We start from the raw sequence: 26,259 nt of genomic DNA, 5'->3' as shown, positions 1-26,259 counted from the left end.
ATGCATGCTATTATATTGAAATCACATGATCCAGAGTACAAACAGTAAAAAGAACTACGTATTTGAAGATTTAGCGAGTCCACCGTCGCTAGGGTTTTGTTTTGGCCGCTCGACATCGATCACACGAGGTCATGAGCAACTAGCAGAGAACAGGCGACAGATGCGACACCATCACACGAGTAGTCGAGGCATCATCGTGTCAAGCAGAAGGGGGCATTTGAAAAAATAGGAGTCTGTTTGAAATAGGAGTCTATTTGAAAAAATTGCAGAATCAGACCACTATCGCTATTCTAACGGACGACGGATTTAAAATAAAAATTCTTGTTCTATTACTCTCAAAATTCAAAACACTATCAAAATAGTCATGAAGAATGATAAAAAAAATTGGTGACTTAGAGGATACTATAATCTCCAAATAATTTCAACTCAAACAATTACTTTTACATGCCATATATTTTTTTAAAGTTTTTTATGACTAGTTCGATATTGTTTTAAATTTTGAGAGCATCAAAATAGCATGTTTTTTAACTTGTAGTTCCCTGAAAGGAAGGTATGTTTATATTTTTAAACATATCGCATTTTAGAAGGGTGACACGTCAGTAGTCTAGTTCTGCAAAGTTTTTTTTTGAAATGAAAGCCTATTATTTTCATTTTTTCATTTTCGAAATATAAAAATAAAAAATTCCTAGGTACGTGAGGGCTGGACCGTTTGGTGTTTCATCAGGGCAATTGGCCCCTGGAGGCTTGAATTGTGTACAGGTTTCTACTTGCTACTTGGGCCATCTACTAACCCCCACGTTCACAAGCGAACAGACCCATACCTCTTCCTTCAACCGTTCTTTTCTTTGAAAAAAAAAAGATTTATATCATATCAATTGTACTTTCAGCTTTTGCCATCGTGCTTGTAATTATTGAGTTCAATCCATTGATTTTAGAATTTGTTAGCTTCATATCACTAGTTAGACTAAATTACTGACATAAGCTAAACATGTTTCTCAGTTTAAACGCACCAACTAGTAGCATGATTTTTACGAACTCGTGACATACACTTAATAATTAAAAAATTAATGGCAAAATCCGAAACAATTGAACATGTGGCATAAACCTAATTTTTTTCTTCTTTTGTTCCTCCTCCAATCTGACTAACTATCGACAAAACACAGAAGCCGACGCTTGACTTGGAGGTAGCCATGGTGCGCCACCCTTGTAAGAGAGAGGGGAAGGGGGGAGGGTTGTGCTACCGGATAGCTAGAGCAGCTGCCCCACTAGCCGTAGGGGGTGGTCCACCTCCGCATCCAATTAAGATTTAGAATAATTTTGGATTTGTCTACGCCTAGGCGATGAAGACACACGGTATAGATTAAGCATTTGGCTTTTATTATTAGGCATCAGGATAATTCGTATTCTCTCTTCTGCCATCAAATTAGTAGAGGGTTGTTTGATTCGGTTCCAACTTTAGCCCTATCAAATTTTGTCATGCCCTCAAACTTTGGCTAGCATTTGGTTCGGCTCCTAAGTTTGCCTTGACAACGGGAATTTGGTAACGGCTGCCTCGATTGCACAGGAATGAGGTTTTGGCTCGCCCTCGTTTTGGCTGGCTGAGCAATGGAGTGGCCGTGAGGTGGCAGTAATCTATTGGATGCACGTCTTTCAAGCAGGTTGAGCTAATAAGATTAAGTGGTTTTATTTGCTAAACCATACATCCGATTTGTGATGTTTAAACCGTGTATCCCTTAATTTACAAAATAAGATCTGACTTGACTATATTTTGATGAGAAATTTTTTAAATAGCAAGCATGTCACACATGTCCGTTATAGTCACAACAAAGTTTGGATATGGTTTGAATCCAAATAACAGAATATCATTTTCCCATTATATTTTGGTGTTGCCTACGAATTTGTAAGGGTACAATCCAAATATATTTCTTTTACCCACGTTTTGGTATTGCGTTTTAGCATTATCAAATTTTTGTAAGTTTGGCAGGTGCAACAACTACCAAATTTTGTTAAGATTGGCAAGTGTAACAAACCAACCACTATGGTCGTCCGGTTCTAGCTGCACCGTTTTCGATTTGGCTTAAGCTCTATTTATTTTAGCTTAGGATTATAATAAGAAGTTTATAGATGGTAAATTATAATAAGTTGGATTGTGATAAGTTGTAAGGAAATAAGCTATGAGTTGTTTTACATTCTGGATTATTGGAGTCTGGATTGTTGTTTTTGAATAGCAAAAGTCTGTAATATACTCCTGTCGCAGGGATCCTAAGGGATCCTTTTTAGAGATTCGGCCGGGGAATGATCCTGAATATGTTTGCCGGAGAAATAAATGGGTATAAATGCGATGGCTGGCGGGGTGGAATGATCTAGTGCGGAACGAAGTAAATGCACTGGGGTTTAGACAGGTTCGGGCCGTACGGAGACGTAACACCCTACTCCTGTATAGATACTATAAATACCCTTAGAATGTCCCTCAAGGATATTGCTGGTTACAAGAATGTTTGTCTATCCTAGAGCCTCAGGCTCCTTGTTCTTCGGTCTGTGTGTATCTGTTGGCTTTGGGAGCTCTTGGGTTTCTCGATCTTCTCTACTTCCTTAGCTGCTTCAGCTTTTTCTGAGCCAGAACCTCCCTTCTTTGTCCGTGCTGCCGGCTGCCTTAAATACCCGCCGACAGTAGCGTGCCCCGAATGGGAGGGCACGAGTTCCAAGGCACCATAAATGGAAAGGACGTCATCATAGCCTCTGTGCGAAGTGACCGGGGGTGGAAAATGCGCCCCGCGCCCAGTCATCCGTCACCATAAATGCACTGGCAACGGACACCGTGGAGAGGGCCCAGCGGGCAGCCGCAGAGCGGCCCGGCGTGCCTGCCCTGTCTTGTTCTCCTGCATCAGCAGCGCGGCAGACGGAACGCCTCGACCCTCATGACGTCATCCCGAGACGTGCCGGATGGCACGGGATGTGACCCGTGCATTTAATGTCCCCACGCCCCTTTGCCAGAATGTGGCAGGAACTGACACCGAGCGTGGCGGGAGCAGTTGGAGGTGACAGGCCACGCGCGCTCTTAAATGCGGCCTCAGATCTTTGACTGGCTGACACCTCATCAGTGGGCCCCTGTGGGGGCCACGGACGGAGGGGCTTCCTGGGTCGTCGGGGAACCGAGTGCTTGGGGGGGTCACTGTTCACCTCCCCGAGCACTCTCTCCCGGGCATGCTTGTACGGATCCTCGGGGGACCGAGTGCTCGGGGGCCGTTGCACGCAGCCCCGAGCACTCTCTCCCGGAACTTCCTTCAGTGGGTCCTCGGGATACTTGAGTGCCCAGGGGGCCACCGCTCGCGGCCCCAGGCACACTTTTCCCGGTACTTAGTTTTCCTAGTCGTTGGGGGACTCGGGTGCTCGGGGGTCACCGTAGACCTCCCCGAGCACTTTTTTCCCGGCACTTAGACTACGCAGATCATCGGGAAACCTGGGTACTCATGGACCACTGACTGTGGCCCCGAGCGCCCTCTCCCGGGACTTAATCTTTTTTGCCTTGCGGAGGCGACCCCGCAGGATGGCGCCACGTGATGGATTGCTGGCCTAGCCTCGGGATTCGAGGACCCCCGGTTCCTGATTCACCGACAGAATTATACCTAAATTCACCTTGCATCACCTTGTTGGCAATAGCACAGTTGTTCTCCAAAGTGGTATGAATGCCCTTCATTACCTTAACCATGAGGTTCTTTACTATCTTTTGTGGGCTAGTAGCAGTGCTACTGTACCTCGCTTTAATGGATTGCTACCCTTTGAATTGCTCTCCAACGCGCCGTGTCATATATGTGTGTCGCCAACTCCTTCTCCAACAACCTCACCTGGTATAGTAAAAGAAGAACCAACAATAGCAACAATGTGGAATATTTCCTTCATTAATTCTTCTTCTTCCATTTAGTATATCAATATAACATACAATGCACATGAGCAAGTAATAAGTACGTTAGTGACTTTTTTCCAATAATCATCGCTTGCTGCCACCGTACCTTTAGCATCATCCGATCTCAGGCTTGTATCTTTGAGAAGGCCTAGCCAAAAACTATACATGCATTTGAGTAAATCCTATCGGTTCTTCAATTGTGTTCTAGAGTGACGCAACCCTGTCCTTTGCAAGTACTTAACAGTAATGTTCTGGTAGCCCCTGTTAGTCATAACCCCAATAAGTCTATTCTCAGCACGTATTTCTTCAATACATATTTCACAAAAAGTTCTAATGTTCGAAGAAGACTAATCTACTTTGTCAAACTCCTCCTTCTATTCTATACAACACAAACATAGATAGCTTGATGTTACATACATAGGTGACAGATGAGAAGAATCATAAGCAAGCAAATACACAAAGGAAAACACTAACTCATAACCACAGCAAAAAAACTAACTTAAAAAAAATCCTGAGATAAGCATGTGATTATGATTTGAGGCCTCAAGAGTGACTTACAAAATCGGCAACCATTAATTTGAAAGCAAAACGTTGTACAAATCATCTAAAAAAGTTGTACAACTTTTACAGTTCATAAATCCTGTACAACTTTTACAGTCCATAAATCCTCTGACCCATGTATATGAAGAAACATGGCAAAATTGTTTGTGACATAAGGACAGCTGGTTTTCTCAATTTATATTGTACCAAATGTTGACACTTTAAGTAACAGAACTGCTGTGTTTGACAAACACTGCAGTCAATATTCTATAGCCAGGGTATAACAGAAACAAACAGCCTCACTGAAAAATTGATTTCCCGCTCAGTGTCAACACTTAGGATCCTTAAGCCCTTAACCATAGCTGATGCTTGGCTCGTTGTGTATATAAATTGACCCTAGAACTATTGAGAGCTGGTGTTCTCTTTCCTGCCTAATCCATAATTTCCCAACCAGGCCACACCTTGCATTTATGGCACTGCTGATATGAAGATATGTGCCCAGCTGAGTTAAAATTGATTTAGAATCGTAATGTGATATGAAGATATGTGCACATGCATATTGGGATACAAATCTAGCCTTAGCAACTTGGATATGGACATGGATATTAGCATCATTGTCTGTTAACACAAGCATATGGAGGGGGCGAGCTCATCATGTTGCCGGTGGACACATGCATAGGCGTGTCAGTATCCTCGCCATCTGCCGCTCCCTGGGTAACGCCGACCTCAAGGCCAACAGCTATGGAGGAAGGACGGGGTGGCATGTATGGCCGTTACCCTCGGCACCCAGCTGGGGAGCTATCCACGTCGGCGGGGGTGGCCATCGTTCCGCGAGAGCTTCCCACGGCCGTGCCATGAGTTCCAGCCGCGTCGTGCCTCGCACGCCACAGCGCCGCCGGGGAGTCCTCCAATGCGACCACGGGAGCCAGGGTTGCCGCGCTAGGCACGGCCCCTGCAACAACCATGCCCGACGCGCCAGGGAGGCCGCTCGTGTCGTAGAATCCATGCATGCCGGGCAAGGAGGTGCCACCGTGCGTGGTCGCCGTTCGGTCCTGGCCAACGAATCCCGGTAGTCGAGGCCAAGGACGAGGATCTCCTCCGCATCTTCAACATCGATTGGCTCCATCTTCGCTGGACCACCACCGAGCTCATCGGATTTAGGGAGATTAGGGTTGGAGGCGAACGGGAGGGGGCCGAATAGAGAGAGAAGGGGGTGAACAGGAAAGGGGCTAGCGTTCAGTGGAGGAATGACATTTGCGGGTAATAAATAACAAATTCGACGAGTAGTATAATAAAAGGTCGAATTATAAGCGGAAATAAATTTTTTTATAGCTTGTGAGATTGTTATAATCTATACTTTAACTTATAATAATTTATACAAATAATTTAGCTGTTTATTTAATTTTGAATAAATAAATTAGTTTATTATAATCTTAAATAAAAACAAACAGGCGTTAGTCAGCCTGTCACCGTCAGCCTGTCTTCTTCCAGATCGCGTGCTCAACTAGGGATCCTTTCTTGATTCCTGGGGATACCCTTATCCCGTTCCTCTCTCTCTGCGCGCGCGCGTTCTCGACATTGTTGGGTTGGGTTGGGTTGGGTTCGGCTCGGGTGGGATCGAGATCTCGAGCCGATGGCTGCTTCCGCGAAGGCGGGCGCGGGGAAGAAGAAGGTGATCATCGACACCGACCCGGGAATCGGTAGGTGTTCTTCTTCGCCTTATTTCTCGATCGATATTAGTTCCTGGGTTTGCATTGCAATTGACCAACCGACCGGTGGACTGGTGGTGGCGGAGCAGATGACGCGATGGCCATCTTCGTGGCGCTGAGATCGCCGGAGCTGGAGGTGCTGGGCCTCACCACCACCTTCGGCAACGTACACACCGCCCTCGCCACGCGCAACGCGCTCCACCTGGTACTCCCTTCCTCTCTCTTCCCATCCTATTCCGCCCACTCCACCTGCAAGGCTGCAACTGGCAATTTTATGTGATGTGTATTTCAGTTGGAGGCTGTTGGAAGGACCGACATCCCCGTGGCAGAGGGATCCCATGTAACAATCAAGGTTACAACTGTTTCTTTTTCTTTCCCTCTTCACAGTGAATCAGTGTTCAATATTCAACATTGCAATTTTCAAAGTGAAAATCCGTAGAGAGAACGCCATCAAGAAGATCGTGCTGATCAGCACTTCTTTTTTTCAAGAAGGTTGTTTGTTTACTGTATCATCTTAATTAGTAACAAGCTGTTTCTTTTCCTGTACACGGAACACAGAAAGCCACCAAGCTAAGGATTGCAAGCTTCGTTCACGGTTCAGACGGTCTGGGAAACCAGAACTTCCCTCCACCAGCTACAAAACCAATAGATCAATCGGCCGCTGCCTTCCTGGTTGAGCAGGCAAATCTGTACCCTGGACAAGTTACAGTTGTCGCACTTGGTCCGCTTACCAACCTTGCTCTGGTCTGGTCTGCTTTACTACACTAGATGCATCTGCTGTATATCATTCTTGTGATCTAGATTGTCTGGCTTCTTTTAATGGAAATGCCAATCTCTCATGTCCCAGGCCGTCGAGCTTGACCCTTCATTCCCAAGCAAGATTGGGCAGATTATTATTCTTGGTGGTGCATATTCAGTTAACGGAAATGTCAACCCTGCAGCTGAGGCAAATGTGAGGGCTCTCTCTTTCTCTGATACATTCTTAGTCCTTAGTTACCATGTGATTACATTGTTCTCACTCGAGCCCTGCAACTGGAGTTGGCAGCTACCTCAATTTGAGATAATATGCGGTAATAATTTGTTAAATGGAGTTGTAGCATCATGGCTCCCTTGTGAATTCAGAAAAAAATTAGCTTCCTTCTGATCGGGTGACGCTTAAGTAAAGCATCACTTTCCTTCTTGTTCTAGAGCCCTCACTAATGGGTTCATGTTTATTAACAGATATTTGGGGATCCTGACGCAGCAGATATTGTTTTCACCTGTGGTGCTGATATTTTGGCTGTGGGACTAAATGTAACACACCAAGTAGTTCTTACCGGTAATCTTGATGCACTTGCGCTTACCTTTTACTCAAGATGTCTTCTGCATTGAACTGTTCAGATTAATGAGTATCAGAACATACAAGCAGTGACGGAGTTAGGATTTTTTCGTTGGGTAGGCACTCCAACGGAAAATGTATTAAAAATATCTTGTAATATCGTAAATTTAACAAATAAGATCAAAATTTGCACAAAATACAATATAAATTGTTAAAATATGAAATAAGGTCTTACATAAATAGGAGATTAAAATATTACTCTAGATTCTTCAATTTGTGCTTTCTTATGGCTACGAAAGTCTCAATTATATCATCATCACTTATTTTGGAGAAAATAACCAACTCAATAAATGTTATTAAGCCAGATATTGGTTCAAAGTTTGTCACAAATCACACAATCTAGAGTAAATTTAAAAAATCTACAACTATTTTGACATATGTTGCAAAAAACTACAACTTCTGATACCAATTTAAAAAACCTAAACTATTTTGACACATGTTAACAAAAAATTATAACTTTCTTACCGTGTACTCACCTGACATCCTCTATAGTATGTAATAGGAGGATCAACAGGTGAGGCATGATGAGAAAGTTGTAGTTTTTTGCAACATGTATCAAAATAGTTATAGGTTTTTGAAATGAGCACTAGAAGTAGTTTTTTTACAACATGTGTCAAAATAGTTGTAGATTTTTTAAATTTACTCCACAATCTAATTTCTAAATTTTTACTAATTAAGTATCATGTGAGTAATCTGAATAATAAGAAAAAAATAATATCGATGTCTGTCAACAAATATTGAAACAAATAATAAGATCAAACAATCCCAACAACAACAACTGATACTCTATCGTGCAATGCATCTGCTCTAGCTACTAGCAAGTGCCACAGCCACTTCGCTTCCCTCTCTCTTTTCTCTTTTTCTAGATTAGGATCAAAGCTAGTACTTGATTTTCTAGACATGGATCAAAACTAAGGATCCTCATGTGTCTAAAACAATTAGTAAATTACTTGTTAAGTTCTTGCTAAATTTTATCAATGACACCAAGATACAATTCTCTTTTATAATGATCATCAATTGTTTGTACCGGATAAATTGAAGCTAACGGCATTGCAAATTTTGAAATTGCAATCAACATTGAACTTACAAGATTACAAGATCAATTGAAACTCACGGCATTGCAACATTGAACCTCAAATATTTGTATTGGCCGAGTGACTGTGATTTGTGCTCACTGCCTCATACTCCCTTGCCTCTGCACATACTTACACAAAAACGCACATACTTATACAAAATTGGGTCAAATCCCAGAGTAGTCCCAAAGGGTAGTCCCAGGCCCACCCGGACTATCATCTGGATCCGCCCATGCATACAAGTGCAACTATAATGGACCTAGCATGATATATCTTCCAATTTCATTTTTCCTCACTATAATCATCATGCAATCAAAGCCAAAAACAACACAACTCATTGCATGATATCATTCCTAGTTTGCGATTTTGCATATGCGGGTTATATTCATCTTTCCTAACCTACTTTTCATTGACCCTTGCTTGTTTTAAATCACAATGTGTTGATAAAGATATAGCGCGAACGATTCATTTCATGGGAGCCATTCCATTACTGCTCCTTTACAATTAACCGCTTAGAAGATCTCCCTTTTGCAGGCAGGGTGCTCACGTTTTGACCTTCAGCTGTAGTATGAAGTGACAGCATTGTAATTGTTGTTTGGCTAGTTGATTTGATCAAACTTTGCCCAATGATTAGTAACCATATTCCAAATGATTGGAAGTATAGGCTAATTGGCAGTGGTGAACTTGCCATTTGTTAGAACACAAATGCTTTTGATATTTTAACTCAATAACACATTGACACATCCCTTTTATTGCAGACGCTGACCGGGAGAAGATTGAACAGTCTGATAGCAAATATGCTCGCTACTTATCCAAGATAATGAGCATTTATTTTGATTATCACATGGATGCTTACTTCATAAAAGGTCTGCATATATCAGTACCATGCAATGAAGTCAAAATGGTTCAAAGTACTTGTAAAGAGGACAGATCAGAAGCTGTGCGATTTTGTGACTTGACTTTACATTGAAATGCTTGCAGGAGTGTATCTTCATGATCCAACAACACTTCTTGCTGCAGTAAATCCATCGCTGATGACTTACACAGAAGGCGTTGTGAGGGTGCAGACGGTTGGAATCACAAAGGGCCTTACAGTTTTCGATAACACCAAGAAAAGGTCAGGCCACCCTCTTTCTCTCGTACAAATTCAAATGCGCTGAACTGAAGCAGAATATTTAAGCATGCAGTGTCCCATATTGCTATAATGGACTTGTCAATTGATTCATTCCTAATGCTTGTTGAGTTCACGTTCACATGATGTATGAGTAGATCTACAATGAGAGAGAATTCAGTTTGATGTACTGAACATTCTGAGCGACTTTGCAGGTATGCGGAGATAACTGCCTGGAGTGGCATGCCTACGGTGAAGGTTGCTGTCACCGTTGATGCCGCCGCCGTGGTAGAGCTGATAATGCAGAGGCTGATGACGGACGATTAGCGGTAGCGGCAGCAGACAAGCACCTCCGATCACTGGACAATCATTCTGTTTGCAATGCATCAGAGGGCGACCCAAGAACAGTCCTGAATGAAGTTGATGTCGCGTCTTGCAGTGCTAAAAAACAAAGCACTTCGCACTTGCTACGGTTTGGGGTGATACACGTTTTGTTTTGTTGAAAGTTTACAGTGTAAGAAAGAAAGACCCAAGAACAGTCCTGAATGAAATTGATGTGGCATTGCGCAATGCTAAAGAAAGCATTCGCACTTGCTACCTTTAGGGACGACGCGTGTAATACTCGTTCCATTAATGCTTTTGTTTTCAGCTTGTGTGGTCTAAACGTTCAGATGTGATGAGTTTAGTATTATTTTGGTAGCTTAGATGGATCGAGGCTAGTTTATAAGTCTATGTGTTCCAATTATAATATCTTCAGGTTAATCTTTTTTTTTGCAAGAAATAAGGATAAAAATACAAGAGATGTACTATTCGTATGCAGACTCATCCTATATATGGGTTGGGTTGTAAGCGAATTTTAAAAACAGATTGTTATAGACAGTATTGGAGCTAACTCTTGTTGCTCGAGTGTATACATATCGGCCTATGGAGAGAACATATCATAGCCGTGACACCAAGGGGAGATTATGTGTATTTACCTGCCATTTATACGGTAAGTTGCCATGAGCGTCGCAAGGTTGGGTACATACACCATGTGTACTTCGATGTAGCGTTGCAGTGTTCGTCCTGGGGGACCTGTCTGGTTCATCATTCTGCACTGCTCCCTCATAAGTCCTGACAGGCTATAATCAAACTCGCAAAGCACCAACTAGAAACAGTTTGTTGCAATGTGCAGCATACAGATACCTCAATAGCGAGTTTACAGTTCATTGCATTGCACATAGTATGATAGAGATTCCATCATTTTTCAAGAATTTCCATTTATAACAGAGTATTGCACCGCTCTCAATCTTATCTTTCAGTACAAAGTAGCCCCTGAAAACAATGATACATATTACTTCACAGTGCCTTTTAATTTGACTATTTCTACAGCTGTTGACTTGAAATAACATCTTAATTTTCAGCTAACTTGAACTTCCCCAAAGCACAATGGCTCATATTAGTTATCAGCTTACTCGAACTTCCCAAAGCTCAATGACCGGTTCACAAAAATTGCACGGAAAATACCATGGACTCTTAGGGAGGTCAATGTGGTTGTCCAGTCCTCGTGCCTTGCTCGATCTATATTGCCCAGTTGCCGCACTTATTCCGCATCTAATCCTAATATTCTCCTCAAGTACTCCAATTGCTCAAACTCACCTTGGAGCTCCTCCCACTGTAATTATTAAGGGAAAACAAACCACTTAGGATTTACAATATGGTAAGTCTCGGAACAAAAAACAAAATCTTTCAGGTTTCCCATGGACTCAGAAAATATACTAATGAAATCCAACCTGGGGTAGGTTACTCCTTGGCTAACAAATTCTGTCTTAAGAGTTGATACTTCAATGTGTATTTGTAACACAGTGCAGAACAGGTGCATGATTTTTTGAAAGTTCATAAGGGAGCACAAACTTAGTTCCTAGTTCATTCCTTTTTGTGTTTTTTGTATCCCCCCTCTTGTAACCTGTTTTCTACCAACTATTAATACGAGTCAGCATTTGGTGAATCTTTAAAAGAAAAGGAGCATAAAAAATAATAATAGAATAACTACACACAGAAATATGAACTTATGGTACCTAATTTCAGAAAACAACTACAGTACCAACTTGGCAATTTCTAATTCAGATGGGCATAGGTCAGTTTCAGACATTGGAATGGAACTCTGGTTTGAAAGTTCCGTATGGTATTGTTAAGTGCACTAAGAAAAATCGTGAATCATCACCAGATTATAGTACTAACTACTATCAGAATGACTACTAAGTACTGTCGGAAATGGCAATGACTAACCTCTTGCATAGACAGGGAAACTAACTTCCAGCCCGCCGCAGTTATGTAGCGTCGTTTAAGTGCTGTGTGGCCTAATGGTGTACCTGCAAAATAAGCACACATCAATTAGTTTCTTCTTCGAGACTTCGGTAGGGTAGCAGGAAAAATGGTCAGCCTGCAGCTCCATCAGAAACGGCACAGAAAAGCAAGACAAGCATACCTAAATTCCTTGTGAAATGCGTTGGCCCATCTATCTCAAATGCAAGCTTCTCATCAACTAACACCGCATCAACAGTATAACCATCGATTGCATATTCTCTAACCCATTCATGCCCTGTACTATACAGAAGGCGCCCGACCTCCTTTTGAAATGAAGAAGTTGTCTTCTGATTGAACCGTTTGCTCTTTCCAGCTCTTGTTATTTTGTCTTCAAGATCACCTCTTAAGCACATTTCAAGATGTGGGTATTCAAGCTTCAAAGACTGGTTTGCAAGATAAACTTGTGAAGCAAACATCATGTCTTCTCTATACTGATCTGACAGCCGCTGCTCTTCGAACTGACTCAGAGTTTTCCAGATATGTAAGAAGAATTGACAGTCCATTTGTCCAAGAACAGCATAGGACCAAGCAATATTCCCAATCTGATCTCGGCTGAAGTTGAGAGGATGGACACCCTCACCTTTTTCTCCTCTAGAAGCCTCTTCTGCTGAGCTCCACGGCACGTCAGACGTTACATCAGATAAATGGCATCGGAACCTGGCATCATCCTGAAAAGCAGAATCTAGTGCATCGAGCAAAGGACGGGGGCACTCATTCAGAGAAGCACATCCCCACAAGAACTGAGCAAGCTCTTGCTCCTTGAAGGTTTGCAGTATCTGCGCTGCTCTCTGGGCCAGAGCCGAGAAAAGGCCAGGTGCTGATTGACGCATGGTAGCGAATGCTCCAGCGACATTAGCTACATTCTGTGCATTGAAGTCTTGAACCTTAGTGATGGCCACATCGGCGATCCTGTCCATCTCCGGCAGGTAGAGCAGGTCACCACCGATCTTGGACAAGGCCCAGGCGATGTTGGAAACACCCTGCGGCGAGCATTCCGGCAAGGCCACCATTGCCAGTCCCACGAGCATGGACATGTCCCTCTGGCGGGCAAAGGCGAGTCGGTGCGTCTGCGTCATGGACACCACCTCCATGTTCTTGGCAATGCGGTGGAGCGCGGTGGCAATGTTGAGCGGCGTGAGCGGTGAGGGGCTGAGACCCTTGGCAACATCTGCGATCACCTCCGCCGTGAGGGCCAGCACCTCATTAGCTGTCTGAGCCTGGACGATGGAGCGGTTCAAAGACACCTCCTTGTTCCGGTTGGACGGCGCGGCAGAGAACCTGGAGAGCGTCTCGACGAACGCCTCCCTGTTCCTCTGGCGCTTTTCGTCGAACATGCCGTCCGCGAACTGCTCGACCCGGAGCTCCAAGTCGCCCATGGCCTGCAGATCATCGATGACGTCGTCGTCGTCGTCTTCCTCCTCAGCATCCATCTGCTTCTTGCGACGCTTGAGCTCGGCAGACGCCTTCTTGAGATCTTTCTTGCTGCTGGTCTTCTTCTTCTTCTTTTTCTTGGGCGTGGACACCATCCGCTGGAGCGAGGGCGCGAGGCCCCGCGCCTCGATGGAGCGCAGAGCGGCGCGGCGCGCGCGGACGCACCAGTCGGTGGTCTCGACGGGGAGGAGCTCGTCATCTTCCTCCTCGGGCGGCTCGGGGGTCCCCGCGTCCGACCCCAGGAAGTCGAGCTGCCACTGCGGCGTGGCGTGGTCGGCCTCGGCGCGGTCCTCGGAGACGGCGCGAGGAGGGAAAAGCGCGAGCTTTCGGGGGACCCTGCCGAAGCTGCTGGAGTGGAGTTGGGCGGCGCCCGTGGGCTTGGGGTATGTCTTCAACAGCGGAGAGAAGCTGCCGCTGCTACGGGGAAGGGCGAGGCGGAGAGGGAGGGCAGCTTCCATTCCTCCTCCCCGTCGGCGGCGGCCGCAAGCTTGCCGCGTCTGCCTGCCAAAGAACGGGACGTACGGACGGCCGGACGCGACGGTGGATGCAAATACTGCGGATAAGAATCGGATTTATACGCTCTTAATCCAGAAAAAGGATGGTCCGCTTATTTGCGATGGCAGATGTGAGACGTGCACCCTTTCTTTCTTTTCTGGATCTTCGTTGGATGAATTACCAATTTACCATCAATTTTTTTAAGCACGGCCGTTTCGTTTTAAGCAGTTATCTCGTATTAGAAGAAACGAGACTAAACCATGCAACACTCAATTAATTAGCGAAAACCGAGCTAAAATCACTAGCATTACAAGCAAACAACCTAACTAAAGTAGGTTCCAAGCACAGTATAACGGACACCTGATCAACCACTTAGATAAACTAGGTCTAAAATGGTTAAAGTTGTAGTAGATTTGACCAACACCGGACTTCATTCGGTGGACACCCGAGCACGAGAAGGCCCTCTAAGGCCACACTTTCAAGGACACGAGGTCGAAGGCGTCGCCGTCGCTTGTTCGGAAAGTCAGAACGGGGGAAACACCACAACGCCGCCTCCAAGAAAGGAAGCAGTGCTCGAGGGTGCCGCCATCGCCAACACCGGTAGAAAGTTGAGCAAGGCTTTTGTCTAGAGCCCTTGCACCCCACCATCGGCACAACAGGGTGCCCCCACACGACTGAAGCGCATGCACATAGACCACAGCCGTCGATACCATGCCATCCATGACTCCGTCGTTGACTCCTCACGCACGCATTGTCATCCATATCACAAAGCTCCCTATAGGCCAGATCTGGTCATGCAGCAACAAGAGACCATGATGTGGACGAGCCCAAGAGAAAAAGATTGACGTCTACAGAACAAGCACGCACATGTGCCACCCTAGCCCTTTGTGGTCATGAGTAGCCCACAACGTCAACCCAACCCCTAGCATTTGTGAGCCATCCGCCGGACCACCCTGGGAACTCTCCAATGTAGGACCAGCGGCCATCGTGGAGATCCACCCCCCACCGCCTAGATCTGGGCTCCACTGGGTGGATTCGGCCAGCACCACCGTCACACACAACACTATCGATTGCACGCGAATGCTTCTTGGCGCCGTTGCTAGCTGTCGCTATCGCCGTCATTGCCACCATCACCAGCAGGTGACGACGACAACCATGCAAGCGATTTTAGTGGGGTGGGGTTTGCGTCTTTTGCTCAATCTATTTTGTGTCATTGTCACCATTTTTCCCTTTCCGGAAACATAGTTTGGTTTCCCTTCAGTCACAAATAAATGTTGTTTTGGATATCGACATGGTTACTAAAACATATCTTTGACTACTATTTTTTGTGTAATATATTTATATAATATAACAAAATTATACTATTATAAGACTAGTTTTTGAGATATATATATATATATATATATATATATATATATATATATATTTCAAATATCCAAACTCAATACATAAAAAATAATTTGTAGCTAAAGTTTAGAAATATTGATTGTACGTAGTCCCAAATGATACATATTTGTAACCGAAGAGAATAGCTTATACAATTAGCAGGTAAGTGTTGTTCTATATATTATCGCCGTAAACACCATATCTGAAGTGCTTGATATTCAAGTGACTTAAAGATGTCTAAATGGGTCGTGTCTATTGGACCGGTCCGAAGCACGACACTGCAGGCACGGCCCAAGCATGACCCAGCACGAGGCTAGATGGGCCGGACCGGCATGGCACGAGGTCACGGGTCGTGCCTGGGCCGAGTGCGTGACACGACGGGTTGGCCCTACCCGACCCATATTTTTTGGGCTGACACGGGCATGGCCCAGCCCAGGCAGGCACGAGCATGACCCAAATCGGCCCGAGCATGTGGCAGACCGGGAGGCACGACCAGCCTAGCATGGCACGTTGTGGCCTAGGCAGCACAGCCGGTTCGGCCGGCCCGACGCGGCTACAGCCAGCCCAGGCGGCACGGCCCAGCAGGCACGCCTGGGCCGGCTATAGCTGTTGTGCATGGGCCCGACACGCAGAGACATGTGGGGGCACGGACGACACGCGTGGGCACGCGGGTTTAACGGGTTAAATGGGCCTGGACCCAGTAATTTTGAATTTATAGCCGTTTTGTGACCGTTTGAGCTCACAAAAATTAAAACAAAAATGCAAAAATCACTATTTTTTCACATATCAATAGAGGATCACCTTGCCCTTCTATTACACACCAGCAACATCATTTGCTCTCTTGTTTTCTTCTCCCATTCTTGTCTCAAAGTTCTTGAGAATTAGCGATAATTTGGCAGTTTGAATTGTTACTAAAAATCCGAGGAATTCCAAAATTGTCATCCTGCTGTCTTGACGTTGAAGAAATCTTGGTGATTTTTTTTGCATCGTTGTTCATTCGTGTTTTATTATTAGTTTTATTAATTGATTATTTATAACTCTGAATATTTGTATTTTTTAGTACCATTCAACATTGATCATGAATACCGGTGATCGTGATCATAATACATCTATTGATCATGATTTTTTTTTCTCCAAGGACTCACAGGGAATTACGACCCCTTTGATACCAATGCTGCAGGTGATGACGAACCCGACAGTAAACCTCTGGCTGTTTCACATGCAGGTGATGCAGCAGCACCTATATCGTCAGGCTTTACAAGTGTACACGTATCAGCAAGCATCAGCTCTAAAAGATCAAGAACCAGTACTTTCGAAGTTTGGCAAGACTTTTGAAAGGTTCTACAGAGAGGAAGATGGGGTAAGTGTCAGGTATGCTAGGTGTTATATTTGCAAACATGAATTATCTGCAAAGCCCTCAAGTGGAACGGGACATTTGAAGAGGCATGTCGCAACTTGCAAGCGAAAGAGTGGAGCATCCATGAAGCAGACGGTGCTGCAGTACAACCCTGATGGCTCTGTTCGTCATTGGGAGTATGACTTTTTCATGGTCGAAAAGAGTTATACTGCTTCATTGCAAGAGCGGATCTACCACTCAACATCGGTGAGTCTCCTGCATTAGAAGATTACATTAATCAAGCTCATAATCCTAGGTTCACGCATGTTTATAGGCAGACAACTAGTAGGGATATGGTAAAATACTATAATATACGTCATAGCAAGCTTAAAGAAATATTGCAAACATGTACATTTTTAGTTGCTTTGACCTCGGACATCTGGGTAGGTAGGGCTAGACAAGATTATCTTAGTGTTGTTGCTCATTTTGTTAATAATGATTGGAAATTAGCATAGAGAATAATAGGTTTCAAGTTGATTAACAACGCGTATACCAGTGAAAATATTGCTGAAAAAATATCTCAAGTAGTTGAAGATTTTGATCTCACAAATAAAATATTTTCTATCACTTTAGATAATACCGGTGCAAACTCTAGAGTCATGGATATTCTTACTCCGTTGTTTAGTACATATGCTGAATCTTTCTTGTTACATCAACGATGTGCTTGTCATATTATCAATCTTATAGTAAAATCTGGTTTGAAGAGGTTGTCGTAATACCTAGATGATTTTTGTACCACAATATCTTTTGTAAACTCCTCTAACTAACGAATTACAGCATATAAGCAATATTGTGTTGCAATGGGTGTGCGTCCACGTAAGTTTGCTGTGGAAATACCGGTAAGATGGAACTCTACTTTCATGATGCTCAAAAATATTGTGCCATATAAGAAACTATTTGGTGTAGTCATATACACTATCATTAGCATATGGTCAAACTTTACTCACGGAAGCACATTGGTATGTTGCTAAAAGGATACTAGAGTTTTTTGAATTTTTTTATGATTCAACTGGAAGTTTATCGAGAGTTTATTATTCGACATGTTGTTTAGTAGTGCATAATACTGTTGAAAATTCTACTCATTTAAACATGTATGAATATGACAATCTTCTAAGAGATTGTGTAGTTTCTATGAAATCTAAATATTTATAATATTAAAAAGAAATTCCTTTATTGTATGCATTATCCTTTATTTTAGATCCTAGAGCTAAAATCACAGGGTTTTATAGAGTTCTCACAATTCTAATGATGCTCTTAGCCATAATTATTCTACTTATTATACTAATGTTCATTCTAATTTATTCAATATTTATAGTAAATATGAAAAAAAAGTATGCCGGAGTTTGCTTGCAACAACCTCCACTAGCACCCACAACCAGTAAGAAGACAACAACGTGGGAAAAATATTTGATAGAGGTTCTTCATCAAGAAGTTCAGAATCTTCGTCACGATCGTCTACGGCTACGAGTGCTAGAATTCCAAGATCCAGAGGGGAGCTAATTACCTTCATCGACAACGACATTATCAGTCATGAACAAGAAAATTTCAACATACTGCAATGATGGCATGAGCAAAAGACGAATTATCCAGTGCTTTCAACTTGATGTTTCCAATGCTTTCCTCCACGAACAACTTATCAAACATGTATATTGTACACAGCCAGCCGGATTTACAGATCCTTCATGCCCGGATGCCATGTGCCTGCTATCCCGATCTCCGTACGAGCTTAAACTAGCACCGTGTGCGTGGTACATGTGCTTCACCACCTTCATCAAGTCCATGGGCTTTGTCATCAACTGCTCCAACTCCAACACCTCTCTCTTCGTCTTGCGCTATGGCAACGACATGGCCTACCTCCTCCTATATGTCTAATTTGACCAACATAATGTAGATAACCAAAATTTGAGAAAGAGGAAAGCATAAGCATCAAGAGGACATGAAAGATACGATCTCTCAGGGCAAGTTGAGTAGCATTTACCTACCAACAGTATCAAGCATTTGCGCCATTGTAATGGCATTTCTAGTCGAAACCAGTCCATGGGAAGGCCGGAGCCCAAATATGCCACAATAGGCAGCAGGTACCCTAACACTTCCCCCAAGGGGGAAGGTAGGCACATTAATTTCCTGCTGAGTCTGCAAATAACCAAGAACTGAGAAACTAATATAGTATTTGGTTCGTAGGACAGGATGAGATGAAGCGGATTTATTTTGTTTTTAACTGTTTGAATGAAGAGCAATAAGATGAAATAGTTTAAAATCAGAGAATATTCTTTAAAGATTCAGATGTAGTTATTAAAAAAACGATGGAACATAGTTATCCTATTTCGAAAACGATAAACCCGAGATACTAAAATATACTCGTTCCAACTCACCTACTAAACCAGTATCTAAATATAAATAAAACCATCATATCCTTAAATTGATAAATAAAATCATTCTATCTTACCTCGCTCTCTAACTAAACCCTAAGTAAGAGAGCAAATGGGGAGGGCAGGGGCATACCCAGAGCGAAGTTGACAAGATTTGCGGCAACCGCGACGGCCGATCCACTAGAGGATCCTCCGGGAACTCTATCGGGGGCGCACGGATTAGTCGGCGTGCCGTAATGCGCGTTCTCCCCATTTATGCTGTGAAAATCGAGCTGAATTTCAATGGCCTCAGCCTGACAGAATTCCAGTCAAGATTCCAGTCCCAGTACTGTGGCCGCAAGAAAAGGATTCCGGTTTCAGGAGGGAACGTGGCATCAGCTGTAGGCCATCTCATCCATGACGGTCTTGCCGATGCGGGTGGCGCCGGCGGCCAGTGTGGCCAAGACGACCGGGGAGGTGGCCGCGGCGGGGGCATGCGTCGTCGCCCAGTCCGGGTTGCCGAACCCGGTGACACGGCCGCTGATGTCGAAGCTGGAACAAGAGAGCGATATGCATGCCTCTTGAAGCGCTTGAGGATTCGATGAACCACGAAACGGAGATTGATCGAAGATGGGGATACTTGCTCACATGTCCTTGACAGCGAAGGTGAGGCCGTGCAGAGGGAACTGCTGCTGGTATTGAGGCAGCAGCTCGAATTTCTCCATGAAGGCGCCGTAATCTCCTCCACCTAACCACCTTCCATTCCCATCTCCATGCCTGTCCCTCAATCTCTCGGTCTCGGCCCCTCTCAGAACCAAGCAAGCAGAATGATAGGGTCTCGGAATATATATGCCTTTACTACTGTTTTTTCTAAGCATTTCTTATTGAAAGTAATTGAAAACATAATCATTTGAAAGTATTTTTATGAAAAATCTACCAATATATATCTTATATACTTTTGTGCATATTTATGGTCAAAGTTTCTAATTTTAAACATCTATTTGAGAACAAATGGAGTACATTTTTGGGAAAATGTCATATACAAACCTCCATGTGTACGATCAATGGTCTCCCAGACAGCCACTGAAGCCTAACATACTTAGTATCCAGGGAACCGGCTATTGGAATTAGACAAGCAAATTATTTGTGAAAGGGCGTCAAGGACAAGTTCATGGAGGCTTGAATCTCTTCTAGGGTCCTCCCTTTAGTTTCTGGCACTAATCGCTCCACAAATACAATTGTGAGCCCACATATGCTTGCAAAGATGAAGAATGTGCCTGCATTCCGTCCAAATTATACAGATCAGCAAAATTGCTGGGGAAAGGAATTGTTGGCATCAATACGTACACTGACGCTACAATTCAGCGAGGCTATTTGACGAAATTTTCTTCAAATTGCTGCCTTAATTTACCGTAAGAGTTCCACATCAGGAGAAAGTTGAAGGTGTACGAGACGATCCATGAGCCGAGCCAGCTTACCAAGGTCACAAGGCTTCCTGCTGATCCTTTCATGTTTATGGGGAAGATCTGCATGTCCAGTCATGAACGTAGTCAAATTCATCGCTATTGCAGGCGTACTTTCAGTTTGCTGGTTCTGAAGTCAGTAATCTCATGTATCCTTAGTTAAGGGCAGGAAAGATACCTCTGACATTATAACCCAAGGTATTCCCCCCATACCCAGTGAGAAAGATCCAGTGAAAATCTGGTTTGGAAACAACAAAAACCTTTAGAACAACAGTTCTGTGTGTGTCTGTGAGAGAGACACTCTGCAAGTAACACAAAAACTAGTCAATAAGCAGTATGTACCAGAATGCCTGCCAAAGCCAACACTACGTTCAGGTCCTTTTCCCAGTGTTGTTCCTGTTCCAAGAAGAGTAACACAACTAGTTGAGAAAAAATGGCAATTTGCCGACCTTATTACAAGGACACAATCGCTATAAGAAAATCCAAACCTTAGATAAGAATGAGAGACCAACTAGTAGGCAACCCAAGCATGTTCCAGCTGCAGAGACCTGGAATATTGCAGCATAAATATTACTGTACCCATCAATCCTATTAAGTCTAAGTATACCTTTTCTTTACCATTAAAAGTGGCCTCCTTCCGGCCTTGTCCATCAGAAGCACCCCTAATCCTGTCATCGGAACCTGCAGATGCAAAGCTCTACCTAAATTGAGTTAAAAGCACAGAGCTGGCTAGGGGCTTGATGAAGATACCTGGACAGCAACCATAGCGAGCATTCCTGTGTTTCCTGATGAGAAACCTGATTCGGGTCATGAATAGTTAGTATAGTACTCCTAGGTGATTGTGGTTTTTTTTTTCTTCTGATGACCATAGCTAGCGTAGCTGAGTTAAGTCAATAAGTTGTTATTCATTACCCGCCGAAACAAATATTTCACTAGCGTAGAAGCAAATGGCATTTACTCCCCCAAACTGTTGAAGGACCATTAGCCCAACTCCAACCTGACCATGGAACTGATTTTTTTTAGAAAACAACAGAAGCATGTTCTTTATACGTAGAAAAACATATTTACGATACTCACTGTAACAGCATGAATATAATCCTTCTGAAACAAGTCCAACATCTTCGACTTTGGTAGGCCCTGAAGCTTTTCTGTGAAATCCTGAATAAATAGATTATATAATTAACAGGAGTTTAGAGTAGTGCATGACCAAGTTGGAGAGGTTTTCTTTTTCATTCTCAAGCGTTCCATACTTTGATTTCTGCTGCCTCTTCAAAGATATCAGTTCCTTTACCCCTTAGCCTCTGTAATGCTAACTCAAATGCACCTTGATGTCCGGTCCTAGCCTGAAATAAATGATTTTCCATAACTAGTAGACTTTAGCTAATGAATACGGATCTTGGAACAACTATGATCATAAGAGGTGACAATTTTACACTGTTTTTGGTTGGCCTATCTGCAAATCTTATCATAACTGCTTCTGAATCTAGTCCAGAAGCTGAAAATTTATATGCTGTTAATTGAAAGTTTGACATCTGTTTCCTTGCATAAGATCCTCAAGTGGTGTTAAAATGAGTGTATCTCCATGATCAATGTTAAGAAATGACCATCTTAAGTTTGTCAATGCCACAAAACCTGTCTCTTCTAATAAGAGAGTGTTTTCAACTTGAATTGGGAATGGAAATGGATTAATAAAATATTAGTAGTTCAAGTAAAGCTACTTACCAGCCATCTGGGGGATTCAGGAATCACAAGAAGGCCAACCAACTGCAGTAAGCATGGTACCACTCCTACAAGGGAAAAGCTAACATTTACGCATCAATTTTGAAGCAGATATGGTCAGCCAAAAAACAAAGGACAGTCAAAATTGGTTCAATATTGGCTCCTCATACAAGCATACCTATTCTAATTTTTATAGGACTAGTAGAAAGGTACACTCAAACAAACTATTTTACCGATGATTGCCAAGGTACGCCAGGTGATAAAGGTCCCCAGAACATACGAAAGCGATGCTCCACAACATATCATAAACTGCATAAATGGTGGATCTGTTTTCTTAAGATAAAGCTCTGAGCAATCAGTGATGAACTCTCCCTTGATTGAGTACAGTACAAACCTGGTTTACAGTTGCGAATCCTCCTCTAAGGTTCTTTGGCGTTATCTCTGATATATAGACTGGAACCTGTTCAGATACTACAAAATCAAACTGAATTCATTCGAAAAGGTAACAAGATGGTGTAGCTTATTGTAATCACCACATATGAAAGAAGGCCAATTCCACATCCAATTGAGAGCCTTCCAATGTCAAGCCACCAACAATTCTACAGGGCAATACACGAAAATCACGCTATAAGATGAACTCAGAAGAAAGCGCTACTCAAAAGTTGTAGTGGGCATCAAAGTGCCCACTAAATTAGAAATGCATAGCTGTGGGGAAAAACCTGGGAAAAGGTTATCAAGAGATATCCAAGAATGCAAAGAACATCTGACGTCCCCATTGCCTGCACACCGCAATATATAAGAAATTAAGCACAAGTTTGTCGGTCAGAACCAATGGAGAACTGGAGATCATATGAATGATTTCTCTGCTGGCTGTTTGGCTTTGGTACATATGAAACGCGCCGGTGCAGCATATGGGAATTGGGGTTAGTACTTACGCATCTTCGACCAACTCGGTCTGCTACGGTACCACTGACAATTGCTCCTAGCATTGCTCCAATGGTTAGTATTGAGCCAAAGACAGAGTACTGCAGGTAAGCATGATAAGATTCAGTTGCAGATGAGCAGCACCCTGTTATGTCCAGTTGTGTCAACAAGATGAACAATCTTTTACATGAGGGTAACCTCAGCTAAGGAGAGGTGAAGATCACGCATGATGCCCGGCTGAGATGGCGAAGAGTAGCCCACCTGCAGCGCGCAGGAAATCGAAATTAATTTCTCCCGGTCCTTGATTACCACTATGTCATACGACAACCACAATACTAGTACTACTAGCATAACTCAGTAGGTAGCAGTAGCACACATATCAGTGGATTTTTGTCTTTCATCTTGAGATTACTGATCATGGATCTCGATTATCGACTAGCTTAGTTGCGTACTCTACACAGGCAGGGGCGCAGGCCTCGATTACCGAGATGCCGAACTCGAAGGACCCGGCGACGGCGACGGCGGTGCTGGCGACCACCACGGCAATCGAAGAGGAAGAGGAGAAGGCAGACGCAGCTCCCTGACGGCCATCACCGCTGCTCCCGGCCACCGTTACCAGGAGAGGCTTCTGGGCTTCTTGATCCTCTCGCTCCATAGGGCCGGCGATGGTTTCTCCCTCTCAGTCCGTCTGTCGCTGGCTTGTCCGACTTCGGAGTTATCTCTAACCATATTCGCTAGTTTCTTCCTTGCTGAATCTCCTCGCTAATCCCATTGACTTTATTTTTCTTTATCTCTAACAATTTTTTTTAAAAAAATTATAAATTAAAAGACTCGGATGGATGAAGAGAATAGGTAATAATTTTTTCCTAAAGAGAACCACAAAAGATACCATTAAAACGTTAAAAACGAATCAAAATTGTTTTACGAAGGAAACTAGACTCGTGAAGGAAAACCGTTAAAGATAGTTTAAATGCAGCTCTAACGGTTGAGCTAGCTATGAGTTTTTTTTTATATATAGAGAGGAGAGAGGTGGATAGCAGCGATGATAAGAATTAGCGGTTAGTTTTTATTTTATAAATATGGAGGAGAATTTTAAAAAGCTATTTCTTTATTAGAAATAAAATAAGATCTCAATATATATAGTAGCGCCGTCTTAGGCTGTTTGATGGTTTTAATTTTTTTCTTGCCAAGAAAATTACATAACTGGTAATTACATAGCTGTCCTAGGTATAGAGAATTAAGAATGACGAGATCTATATAAATTTTGAGAAATATATTATAATAGTTACAGACAGTTAGGAGCTATCTAAAGATGTGTTTGATCGGAGGCAAAGTAGAATAAAATATAATCATTCCTGTTTTTAAGATGTGATGATCCTATTTTTGTTTGATTTGAAAGATTGTATGAGCATCTTTTTTATTTGGTACGGGAGGATTAAGTGGGATATGATGATCTTTTTTGGGTTTGATTGATGGGATGAGGATGGACAAACTGGATATGGTCACCTCTATCGAATATTTAACTATAGGTATATACGTGTAAGGAATATATCATACACGAATAAGATATGTACAACACGTATTAAGAAGTTTTAGATATTACGGAAACGAATCAGCGGTACCTGATACATCCGGAATCACGGAAGTACATATTAAGAAGGTTTCGATTAGTTACCTAACTCGATACGATTAGTACTCAAAATAGATTTATCTACTTGGACGATACGATTAGTTACCTTAGCTTTAGGTTAGTCCAAATCTGATATACTCTCTTAATAGATTTAGCCCCATTACTTGTGCTTAGGATCATCAATATACAACAGCAACACCCTCACAGGACATAGGGTATTACTCCAATCGGAGGCCCGAACCTGTATACATCGATTGTCCCATGTCATGATTAATCCCTGCACTCAAAGGTACCCAGTCTATTTACAAACACAATGTTAGGAACTAATCTTCGATAGTTGGCGCGTCAGGTAGGGGCCTTCTTCTGCTTTGCAGGATTAATCATGTCTTGGGCTCATATTTACGTCGGATTTTCCAATGACGGCTTCTATGACCACTTCGAGTCGACGGCGGATAGCTTCGAGTCCCCTCTCGTCAACTCAGAGATCATCTTCGGAACCATGGTTTTCCGCTGGGACGGCCAAGGTGGACTGATCCATAACGGTACCCTCGAATCCAAACCAGTAGATGTGTACCGTGAGGTGGGACATCTCAAGTGGGATCCCACGGAGCCTAATGTTCTCCACTGCATAGACACCGACAATGACGAGGGTGGCGACGGTGATTCTAACACTAGCCAGAGCAGCCGAACAGATCAATTCGTATATATGGCTAGAAGCAACGACCCCTGTCGGTGATATGGGATCCGGGGGTTCCCGAGTCCCGAGGCCAGGACAACGCAGTGCCACGTGGCGCCTTCCCTCGGGGACCACCTCCCCGAGGACTGTCGGTGACATGGGATCCGGGAATTCCCGAGTCCCAAGGCCAGGACAACACAGTGCCACGTGGCGCATTCCCTCGGGGACCACCTCCCCGAGGGCCCGAGGGAAGCAAGGTCCGGGAGTGGGTGCTCGGGGATGAGAACAATTGGTCCCCGAGTACCCTGAAAGCCCCGAGGACCCGAGGGAATCCAGGTCCGGGAGTAGGTGCTCGGGGCCAAGAACAGTTGGTTTCTGAGTATCCAGAGAGCCCCGACGACCCGAGGAAAGCCAGATCCGGGGGTGGGTGCTCGGGGTCAAGAACAGTTGGTCCCCGAGCACCCATCAAGCCCCATGCCGGTGGACCCCGTAGGGACTCCACGATGAGGTGTCGATCGGTGGAGGCCTGATGCCGCATTTAATGGGGAGCGTGGACGGTCACATCCAGCCACTTTCCCCCCACGTTTGCCGTACTGAATACGCCAGTCCCTGTCGCCGCCTGGCAGGAAGGTGTGGGCACAATTAATGTGGCGGGTCCCATCGCATGTCCCCTCGTGAGGCCTATGAAGGAAGGCGGTTTGAAGATATCGTTGATGGGCACGAGGCTTAT

The 26,259-nt window shown here is 43.7% G+C and overlaps 4 protein-coding genes across 8 annotated transcripts; 1 reads left to right on the top strand and 3 right to left on the bottom strand.

Annotated features, from left to right (window-relative positions):
- Positions 1 to 5,973: 5,973 nt before the first annotated feature.
- Positions 5,974 to 10,366, top strand: LOC133894588 (probable uridine nucleosidase 2). Its single transcript, XM_062334873.1, has 9 exons — positions 5,974 to 6,144; positions 6,243 to 6,358; positions 6,446 to 6,505; positions 6,712 to 6,897; positions 7,001 to 7,105; positions 7,375 to 7,471; positions 9,363 to 9,470; positions 9,586 to 9,721; positions 9,931 to 10,366. The coding sequence occupies exons 1-9, from the start codon at positions 6,078 to 6,080 to the stop codon at positions 10,040 to 10,042; spliced, it is 987 nt and encodes a 328-aa protein (XP_062190857.1). The 5' UTR covers positions 5,974 to 6,077; the 3' UTR covers positions 10,043 to 10,366.
- Positions 10,367 to 10,897: 531 nt separating this feature from the next.
- On the bottom strand, positions 10,898 to 14,072 carry LOC133894572 (RAP domain-containing protein, chloroplastic). Its single transcript, XM_062334871.1, has 3 exons — positions 12,183 to 14,072; positions 11,984 to 12,066; positions 10,898 to 11,369 (listed from the first exon to the last, which is right to left on the bottom strand). Exons 1-3 carry the CDS (start codon positions 13,948 to 13,950, stop codon positions 11,298 to 11,300), a joined length of 1,923 nt encoding a protein of 640 aa, XP_062190855.1. The 5' UTR covers positions 13,951 to 14,072; the 3' UTR covers positions 10,898 to 11,297.
- A 4,290-nt stretch (positions 14,073 to 18,362) lies between these two features.
- LOC133894546 (amidase 1-like) lies at positions 18,363 to 19,907 on the bottom strand. 2 transcript variants are annotated; one of them, XM_062334870.1, is made up of 5 exons: positions 19,766 to 19,907; positions 19,521 to 19,669; positions 19,272 to 19,400; positions 18,748 to 18,902; positions 18,363 to 18,637 (listed from the first exon to the last, which is right to left on the bottom strand). In XM_062334870.1, the coding sequence occupies exons 1-4, from the start codon at positions 19,840 to 19,842 to the stop codon at positions 18,886 to 18,888; spliced, it is 372 nt and encodes a 123-aa protein (XP_062190854.1). In that variant the 5' UTR covers positions 19,843 to 19,907; the 3' UTR covers positions 18,363 to 18,637; positions 18,748 to 18,885. The 2 variants fall into 2 exon arrangements, with proteins under 2 accessions (XP_062190854.1, XP_062190853.1); XM_062334869.1 differs by having other exon boundaries at positions 18,364 to 18,637; positions 18,752 to 18,902.
- A 104-nt stretch (positions 19,908 to 20,011) lies between these two features.
- Positions 20,012 to 23,979, bottom strand: LOC133894499 (sugar transporter ERD6-like 5). Of its 4 annotated transcripts, none has more exons than XM_062334865.1 (18): positions 23,708 to 23,979; positions 23,422 to 23,484; positions 23,235 to 23,324; positions 23,019 to 23,078; positions 22,833 to 22,898; positions 22,694 to 22,759; positions 22,533 to 22,608; positions 22,303 to 22,367; positions 21,831 to 21,923; positions 21,658 to 21,738; positions 21,493 to 21,589; positions 21,331 to 21,377; positions 21,199 to 21,261; positions 21,069 to 21,128; positions 20,923 to 20,976; positions 20,759 to 20,818; positions 20,529 to 20,643; positions 20,012 to 20,394 (listed from the first exon to the last, which is right to left on the bottom strand). In XM_062334865.1, exons 1-18 carry the CDS (start codon positions 23,876 to 23,878, stop codon positions 20,258 to 20,260), a joined length of 1,464 nt encoding a protein of 487 aa, XP_062190849.1. In that variant the 5' UTR covers positions 23,879 to 23,979; the 3' UTR covers positions 20,012 to 20,257. The 4 variants fall into 4 exon arrangements, with proteins under 4 accessions (XP_062190849.1, XP_062190850.1, XP_062190852.1 ...); XM_062334866.1 differs by having other exon boundaries at positions 20,223 to 20,394; positions 21,493 to 21,577; positions 23,708 to 23,978; XM_062334868.1 differs by having other exon boundaries at positions 20,223 to 20,394; positions 23,411 to 23,484; positions 23,708 to 23,774.
- Between the last annotated feature and the right edge of the window lie 2,280 nt (positions 23,980 to 26,259).

Source organism: Phragmites australis, chromosome 2 (genome assembly GCF_958298935.1).
Source record: "Phragmites australis chromosome 2, lpPhrAust1.1, whole genome shotgun sequence".
NCBI classification, from domain to species: domain Eukaryota; kingdom Viridiplantae; phylum Streptophyta; class Magnoliopsida; order Poales; family Poaceae; genus Phragmites; species Phragmites australis.
The sequence above is the reverse complement of the archived record's forward strand: the minus strand, read 5'-3'. Positions and strand labels throughout refer to the sequence as shown.

Bases quoted from the DNA above. Each gene is read 5' to 3' on its own strand.
- LOC133894588 (XM_062334873.1), top strand. From the start codon at position 6,078: ATGGCTGCTTCCGCGAAGGCGGGCGCGGGGAAGAAGAAGGTGATCATC. The intron at 7,472-9,362 runs GTAATCTTGATG...CTTTTATTGCAG, and splicing joins ACACCAAGTAGTTCTTACCG to ACGCTGACCGGGAGAAGATT. The intron at 9,722-9,930 runs GTCAGGCCACCC...GCGACTTTGCAG, and splicing joins TTCGATAACACCAAGAAAAG to GTATGCGGAGATAACTGCCT.
- LOC133894572 (XM_062334871.1), bottom strand. From the start codon at position 13,950: ATGGAAGCTGCCCTCCCTCTCCGCCTCGCCCTTCCCCGTAGCAGCGGC. The intron at 12,067-12,182 runs GTATGCTTGTCT...CTTATTTTGCAG, and splicing joins GCATTTCACAAGGAATTTAG to GTACACCATTAGGCCACACA. The intron at 11,370-11,983 runs GTTAGTCATTGC...TAATAATTACAG, and splicing joins TTTCCCTGTCTATGCAAGAG to TGGGAGGAGCTCCAAGGTGA.
- LOC133894546 (XM_062334870.1), bottom strand. From the start codon at position 19,842: ATGGAGAAATTCGAGCTGCTGCCTCAATACCAGCAGCAGTTCCCTCTG. The intron at 19,670-19,765 runs GTGAGCAAGTAT...CTCTTGTTCCAG, and splicing joins ACCTTCGCTGTCAAGGACAT to CTTCGACATCAGCGGCCGTG. The intron at 19,401-19,520 runs ACAGCTGATGCC...AGCTCGATTTTC, and splicing joins CGTCATGGATGAGATGGCCT to ACAGCATAAATGGGGAGAAC.
- LOC133894499 (XM_062334865.1), bottom strand. From the start codon at position 23,878: ATGGAGCGAGAGGATCAAGAAGCCCAGAAGCCTCTCCTGGTAACGGTG. The intron at 23,325-23,421 runs GTTACCCTCATG...GCTTACCTGCAG, and splicing joins TTCACCTCTCCTTAGCTGAG to TACTCTGTCTTTGGCTCAAT. The intron at 21,590-21,657 runs GTGAGTATCGTA...AAAAAAAATCAG, and splicing joins ATTATATTCATGCTGTTACA to TTCCATGGTCAGGTTGGAGT.